The sequence below is a fragment of the Grammomys surdaster genome, unplaced genomic scaffold, assembly GCF_004785775.1.
Source record: "Grammomys surdaster isolate TR1022 unplaced genomic scaffold, NIH_TR_1.0 126176, whole genome shotgun sequence".
In the NCBI taxonomy this organism is placed as follows: domain Eukaryota; kingdom Metazoa; phylum Chordata; class Mammalia; order Rodentia; family Muridae; genus Grammomys; species Grammomys surdaster.
The window spans coordinates 7,546,019-7,554,640 of NW_021620983.1; the positions used below are offsets into that span (position 1 = coordinate 7,546,019).

At 38.2% G+C, this 8,622-nt stretch overlaps 1 protein-coding gene across 5 annotated transcripts in view; it reads left to right on the forward strand.

Annotated features, from left to right (window-relative positions):
• Nucleotides 1-8,622, forward strand: part of LOC114612594 (solute carrier organic anion transporter family member 1A4) — a 51,071-nt gene that overhangs the window by 16,661 nt on the left and 25,788 nt on the right. For all 5 annotated transcript variants that reach the window (XM_028757559.1, XM_028757555.1, XM_028757556.1 and 2 more), the window contains 2 exons: nt 334-466; nt 5,948-6,054. In XM_028757559.1, coding sequence (XP_028613392.1) covers nt 334-466; nt 5,948-6,054 — 240 coding nt within the window. The remainder of the gene's footprint in view (nt 1-333; nt 467-5,947; nt 6,055-8,622) is intronic.

Genomic DNA, 8,622 nt, shown 5'->3' on the forward strand with positions numbered 1-8,622 from the left:
TCTCTCTCTCTCTCTCTCTCTCTCTCTCTCTCTCTCTCTCTCTCTCTTTCTTTTTTTTGTTTTTGTTTTTCGAGACAGGGTTTCTCTGTGTAGCCCTGGCTGTCCTGGATCTCACTCTGTAGACGAGGCTGGCCTCGAACTCAGTGATCCTCCTGCCTCTCCCTCCCAAGTGCTGGGATTAAAGGCATGCGCCACCACTGCCTGGCCCATTCCTGTATTCTTAATGTGGTTGTGAAACAATGAATCCTTGAGTCTAAAAGCTGGAGGTTCTGTTGACTAAAAGTTGCCAATGATTTATTTACTAAAACATGCATTCTCATTTCCCCCTCCCAGGAAACCTTTTGTTGATTATATTCGTGAGTTATTTTGGAACAAAACTGCACAGACCTATTATGATTGGTGTAGGATGTGCAGTTATGGGCCTAGGGTGTTTCTTAATATCGTTACCTCATTTCCTCATGGGCAGGTGAGTATTCCACTCCTTGATGTTATTCTCAGTTCAACTTTCACCTACAGGAAATGAGGCTCAGAATTTCGTCTCTGGGAGGAACAATGCTACCCCAAAATACACAAGTATAATATGGAGATTAAAGTCTTTGTTCTGCCCGTATCATTTATGCATCTTGTGGCCTCAGGTCTACTTAACATCCTAACTAGTCTATTTGTGAAATGGGGACTTGAGGCAACTTTTTCATGAAGTTGAAACCCATGAACACATTCTCATAATCTGCTAATGCATGTACTGAGTCATTCCTAAGGACTGTTTAGATACATTGGTTACAAGATGTCTACAGTGTGACATAATCATGGGTCACCATAAAACATAACATTGTAAAAGCTGATTATTTTCATTTTTACTAAAGTAACTTACATGGAAAATTATCAAATTGAAGTTATGTTATTTTTTGCCTCATTTCCTGATTTCTGTTTTCTTTCGCTTTTGTCTGAGTGTCTTGTTTTTTTTTTTAATACTTTCTGTTCAATGATATAAAAATTACTATTTACATTGACATGACTAAAAATATTTCCTCCCTTAGGACCATGGTATTTTTGTTATAGAACTCATTTTTTTTTCTGTTTTTTGAGCCAGGGTTTCTCTGTGTAGTTCTGGCTGTACTGGACCTCACTCTGTAGACCTGGCTAGCCTTGAGCTCAGAAATCCACCTGCCTCTGCCTCCCAAGTGCTGGGATTATGGGCGTGCGCCACCACTGCCTAACTAAAACTCATTTTTTAAAACTTGGATTTAGTTCTTAGCTCACTTTTTTTCTATTTGATTGACTTTGTTTGGATCTCTGAATATTAGACAAGTCCCTCAGCAGCTGGCATAGTGAATATCTCTCAACACAGACATTGTTGTCATGGAGATGTCTCTTGCTATTTTCTCCTATACCCCTCCTGCTTGTGAACTACAAACTTATAGGTCAGCTCAGTGCCATCTCCTTGGAATTCTCCATCTGATTTTTGTCATGAATTTGTTTTTCTTCTTTCCTTCGACTATTTCTTCCCACTGCCTCCCTTTCTTCATTAATTCTTTCTTATTTATTTCCTTTTAAGATCTTTTTTTATCAGATAATGAATGCTTTCTGGTTAAGTACACATGATGCACACTGTTCTGTAACAGAGAACCCGTGGGCCTTACCTGTGTCGTCCTGTGGGCACCGTGTTTATGAAGAAAACATGATTTGTTATCAGTCAATGTCTCAGATGCTAATGTGTTAAAATATAAATATATTTAATATATAAAGTAGCCAATCTTTCTCTATTTTATGTACATCATAGTTGATTTATTTGAGCTTAGTGACACAATCTTGTAACCTGTTGCAAGAGTGAATATAAAATATAAGTTGTGGCATTTAAGCAGGTCACCTTTTGATGCAGATGGATCTTTTTCTTGCTTCTAAGATATATTTCATGTAAACGCTGTACATATATTATTGTAAATGATATGCTATTATGCAGCCTACTTTCCCTGGAACTCTTAAGCCGACCGATAGTCCTCCCTGTAAGACAGATGGGAATGTGTATAATAATTAGGTACTTGAAAAGTTCTGCTTCGATGTAATTTGTTTCTTGTTCTGTTTAAAAAAGAAGGAAAACATTCTAATTAAAAATTTATTAGGTTTTTTTAAAACCTGTTTCTTTGTTTTAAAGAAAAAAACATGTTTTCTATCTATTTTATGTGTTTTAACTACACATCTCTCTATCAATAAATCTATCATATATATATATAAAAATAAAAATATATATATATATATATATATATATACACACACACACATATGTGTGTGTGTGTGTGTGTGTGTGTGTGTGTGCACAATGTATATGTCTGGTACATACAAAGATGAGAAGAGGATGGTGGACCCCTGGAACTTGAGGTGGTCATCAGCTACCATGTGGGTGCTGGAAAATGAACCCCAGTTCTCTTTAAGAGCTCTTAACCACTGAGCAATCTCTCTAGTCCCACTTTGATTATCTTTAAAAACAAACAAACAAACAAACAAACAAACAAACCAAAAAAAAATGTTCTTACTATGTAGCCTTCAGGTTTGCCTGAAATTTATTTTGTAGCTCAGGTTAATCACAAACTCTTGGTGAATCCTTTGCTTCCGATTCCAAGTTTTGCTATTCCAAGGATGCGGTGTCACAACTCCCCTGCTTTGCCTCTTGCTTGCTCTTAATCACTGGAGGGACATCTTAACCTGCGCTTTGCTGTTTAATCTCCCTCACTTCATTCTATTGAGGAAAAAATTTCCTTACACAATTTAAGGATTTTGTTGCAAAGTTTGTAGATTTTGGAATCAGAATTAGTATTCTAATTCCTGAACCTGTTTTCTTTTTTTAGCTTTTAGTTCCGCAGTCTGAAATCAATAGCTGCTGGTATAATTCCTTTGCCAGCTCTATCAGGTGCCTTCACTCAGGACGTTTTGTGAAGTTTCTTGTTCTCTTTTCTTCTTCATCTATATTCTTCCCCCTCTCCCCTCCTCCTCCTCTGCAGCTGCTATTTGAGCAAGGCACCCTATGTTTTATTCATATTTTGCCATCTTCATTTTCTAACTTCATGTCTTCTCATCTCCTTGGTGCTTCCTGGGAGATTTAACTTTGTCATCCAGTCTCTTGAATGGGCATGTCATATCTATGAAATTTTGTTGTCAAGGATACCTCTCCACCTTGTGCATCTCTTCTGGAGGAACATTTTATTATTTTGTCAAGAATTCAGTGACTGTTCCTGTATGACTCTCGTCTATTGTCACCATTGTCTTTGGCTCCTTCAAGTGTAGTTTTTGTTTGTTTCTGACTTTACTGTAATAAAGAATTCCCATGATGGCCTTGGCTATCTGTTCATATCTAAGAGAAAAATAACAACAGAATGATAACTGGAAATTCTTTATACATGTATAAATTTGGTTGATGGGGATCTTTTGTCTTTTTCAGAAGGATAACTCAATAGGTGATTGAACATGGACTGGATGATTTTGAGTTTTCTCTAAACCCGTATAACTTTCATATCTAGGAAGGAATTCTCTGCTCTTGTCAGAGGGATAGAAACTTGGCTACCAGGCAGAGGGAAAGATCATTTTTTCCCACAGGTTTTGAAAATGTAAGGACCTTCCCTTTGGTGTCTGTGTCGTCAGTGTATCTGTGTGAATCATCTTGCATCTGTGAGCATTTCAACATGGAGGGTTGGCAGACAAGTCTGAAGATCTATCTATTCCTTATGTGCACCTTAACTGTCACATTAGACTTTGCCTTATGTGGCCATCTGGGTCCTTCTTCGGGAGTCTCTTCTTGCAGCCTTTTATGGAGGCCTGGGATGTATCATGTTGCTCTGTGCAGCATGATGGTCATGTTTCCCTGACCTTCTGATTCAGTGTCCATTTGCATATCCACATCCAGTCTCAAAATTGTAATGTGATTAAGTTGACTACATGTGCAGTCTCTCATTTACAGCTTTTATTTTTTATTTAATTTCTAGCTATTTTGTTTGTATATGTTGTGGTAGCAGTGGCAGTATGTTTACAATTTCAAGTGAAACAACTCTGAGGACTCTATTTTGTCTGGTCACCCTCTGAGACCTGAGGTGGAATCTAGATGGTCAGACTTAAACACAAGTTGGTGCTATCATGCAGGCAACTGGTATCTCACAAACCCTAATTTTTGTTTGTTTCTCTTTCTTTGAAACAGAGTCTCATGTAGTTTAGGGCTATCTCAAAATCTCTTTGTAGTTAAGAATAATCATTAACTTCTGATTCTCTGGCCTTCATCCTCTGAGTGCTGGGATTTCAAGACTGCTTAGGATCAAATCCTGAATTGGTGCTTGCCAGACCCCTGTGACCAGTTGAACTACATCTCTATATCTCTATCACTTTATCTTTGAGGAAATAGTCTTCCACAGTTTCATTTTGAAACCCTTTACTGCCCTTTTATTGCCAATTGGGTTAATAACTGGCCCTTGAATAAATGACTTAATTTTAAGTGGACAACAAACCAAATGAAGATTATTTGATCTTCTTGCGTGATTTTGAAGGGAACTGAAGGTTTGCGAATAGAATTAAAAAATCATTATTATTATTTACTTTCTGTTCTATCCAAATCAATGTCAAGAAATATTTGGCTATTAAATTGTGTTTTCTCACCTTCTGCTAAAGGTGATATTTCTTTGAGGCTGACTTATCCTCATGGGATCATGGGAAGACAAACACAGCATGACTCCACAAATTCACTGACAACCTCTGTTGGAATGTCCAGGCAGTTGTTCTAAGGAAAACTTATTCTCACTTCTGTGCTATATCATGTTGTCAAGTATAGCTCCATACTGATGTTGAATTCATTAGTCTATGTTTCCCTCTGGGTTTCTTTCATCTAAGAAATCCAGCATACTCCCCAATGGAGAGAGACTTAGATGAACACATGTTCCTCTATGTTTACATTCTGTTATTTTCTTTCTAAGACAATGATCCTTGGTGATGTGCTCAAGTTAAATGTCCACATTTTATTGGCGCTTTTTTGTCCCATGACACTGTTGTCAGGTGATGAATTCTGTAACACCTAGTTCTAATATGTAGATGTTTCTTCTGTTGGAGATATTGAACATGTGAAAGAACAATTGTTTGAATTTTCAGAAAGGAGGGATAGGGACACATCTCAGAGAACCCAGACCATGTGTCTTGTTTTGTGTTGTTTGTATCGCTCTAAAGACTTTGTCTTCTTCATTCTACTTTATTGTGTCTCATTTTTTCTTGCTTTTGTTCTTTTATCTCACACCAATTATTTCAAGAAAGAGTCATTTAGAAATCACAGAGAGTTGACATTAGAAAATCTGAAAGCTATGTCACGTACATGGAGGGACTTGAAAGCTAACTATAAATAAGTTTCACACTCTTTTCATTATCAATCTCTTTTGATGATACTGGCTACTTACTTTTATTCATTTGTTTTTGTTTGTTTGTTTGTTTTTTTCAGAGAAGTTAAAATACATCCCAGGCTGGCCTCAAACTTGACATATAGCTGAAAGTGGCTTTGTGTTTCTGGTTCTGATGTGTTCACCTTTCAAGTGCTTTGGTGGCAGTCATGGGCCACCATACTAATTTTATGCAGCTCTGACATTTATAGCTAGAGCTACCTGGCCAGTTTAGTATTTTTTAATTATTTATTTGCTTACTTGATTATTTGTATACCTGCATTTTTGTACATATTTGTGTGTGCACACACACGCTCCTGTGAGTTCCAACTAGTGAACTGACATCGTTAGGCTTTTGTACCAAGTACTTTATCTGCTGTATCATCTTGCTCACCCCACCATCGGATACATAATTATTACACTGACTTTTATGGAGATGTCTTTACTGGCTCTTGCTGCCCTGTTTTCAGGGAAGCAGGAGTCAGTAATCTGCAGATGCTCTCCTTGCACTCAGCTCCTCACAGTGAATGTTTCCTGTGTCCACACAGATATGAATATGAAACAACGATTTCACCTACAAGCAACGTGTCCTCCAACAGCTTCTTGTGTATGGAAAATAGATCCCAGACCTTAAATCCAACACAAGACCCAGAAGGTTGGCTTGTGCTTCTAATTCTTTTGGGCTAGAGACATGAAAACAGAATGTTCTTTTATGAAGGGCTTTAATATGGCACTGGATTTAGTAGACATGTAAGACAAATGAACAAAATTTATTTCCCTCTTCAGGGAAGGGAGATGTCTAATAATCTAGCATACTCTTTCTCCTGAGTCTGAGTATACTTATTAGGAATCCTTTGTTTCTTAGGCAACATTGTAGAGTTAGTCCCACAAGAGAAAATAATTTAGAAGAATGGATTTAGACACACTATGTCATCTGTGTGGTTGGTCTAGTTTGTTTTTCTGTTGTAATAAGACACTGAGTAAAAGCAACTTGGAGAGAAAAGAGTTTATCTAGTTTACCAATTACATTGCACCATGAGGGAAGCCAAGGCAGGAGCCTGCAGGTACAGACCAAAGCAGAGACCACTGGTGAATGCTGCATCCTAGCTGGCTTCTCTGGCGTGTACATCTATGTCTATTATACAGCTTAGGCCCACCTTTCCAGGGCTGGTACCACTCACAGAGTTTATGTCATCTCATGTCACTTAGCCAAGAAGTAGAGTACATTGTAGACATGCATACAGGCCAATATGCTGGAGGCAATTTCTCAACTGAGATTCCTTCTTCTCCAGTATGTCTACATTTGTATCAAGTTGACAAAAACGATCCATCACAGTGATTATATAAATAGAAAATACAGCCAGAAAGAAGCTTACCTGGATCTATGCTGTGTACCAAGCTTTTTTTTTTTTTTTTTTTTTTTTTACCCAGAACTTGCCTTTTAGTCTCCTTTTCCCTCATTAACAGAGACATTACTATGCGGTTCAACTGAACAGTGTCCTTCCTTTATTTCCTCTTGACCCAGGGCTCAAACCTATTCATACGCTTTATTAGTTACGTTCACTGGGATTAGAATCCAAGAGAAGAACTTAAGGAAGGAAATCTTTGTCTTTTCTCACAGTTTTAGAGGGTCACTTTGTCCCATGTTTATGGACAAAATATCACAGTGACATAAGTGTTGACTGATACTGGTCTTCACTTCTTGGTGGGCAGGAAGAGTAGAGAACAAGCTCCAGTAAGTGGTGAGATAATCTCTGTGACCATGCAACTATACCAGCTTCCTCCAAATAGGCCCACCTCTTACCTTTCAGTACTGCTCAGTGATCTAAGTCTCATGACATCAACAAATTAGTGCATTGACTTTGTCAGCGCCATGATAGCCTGTCTCTGGATAAGCCCTCAGACACAGTGAAATTTTGTATAAATGTACTGCATGTATTAGTTGTTTCTGCATGTATTACTGCTTCTATTTTACTCTGATACACACCATGATGAAAAGAACTTATACAAGGAAGAGTTCATTCCTGTTTATAGTTATAGATCAGAGGTTCTCAACATTCCCAATGTTGCAGTCCTTTAATATAGTCCCTTATGTTGTGTTGACCCCAACTATAAAAATATTTTCTTGCTACTTTATAATGATGAGTTTGCTACTGTTGTGAATCATAGTGTGAATACCTGATGGTCTCATGTCATCCACTTAGGTGACTTAGAGGCATGAGAAGCAATCATGGCAGGGATGAATGGTAGGAAGAACAGGAAGCTCAGAGCTCACATCTCAGCTATGAGCATAGGACAGAGATAGAGCAACCTGGACTTAAAGTGAGGCTTTAAGCTCTTGAAGCCTGTCTCCAATGGCATTCTTCCTAAACCTCTCCAAATAGCACTGCCAACTGGAGACTAAGAATTTAATACCAGAGCCCCTGGGAGGCATTTCCACTCAAATCTTCACAGTATTCACACAGAGGGTCTGCTTTGGTTCTAGCACTGACATCAGGGTGCTTACAAGCACCTGTAAGTCCAGTCCTGGGGAATTTGGTATCCTTTTCTGGCCCCCTTGGGCACCTCCACACATGTGCACATATACTTATGAAAGTGCACACATTTACATATCAATTTTACAAAGTGTTTTTAAAGTCACATATTGTAAAAGACCCAACACATTTCCTGAACATTTAGTCAGGAGGTGACTCAGCAGAATCACCTCAGGCCAGAACATCTCCATTTCATGCTGGATTTTCATGCCATAGAAATTGAGGTAGTCTCTAAGGCTTGGATTGTCACTGCCTTCAGGAAATCTGTGGAGATCAAACTAACTTGAGAGTCAAAGAGCAGCCATGTCTGAAGCTCCCATCCACAGAAACCTTATAAGCAATATAACTAACTGTGTGTGTGCTTTTCTAAATCTTCCCCAGTTCCTAACTAAGGACACGAAGGATTATTTTTTATTAACAATGATTTTGGCCTTAGTTTGGCTTTTTCCCCAACTAGCTTTTAAGATATTTTAAACCATTTATTCTATTATATGCCTGCCAGATGGCTGATTAGTTACCTCCCCTCAGTTTCATACATCTGACTTCCTCTAAATCTGACTGGGGAATCCTCCTTCTTAGCATTCCTACCTCCTTCTAGAAGTCCCACCTTCTACTTCCTCCCTTTGCTATAGTCATGATACATATATACAAACAAAAAATAAGATAAAATCAGAAAAGCGTATCTCTAG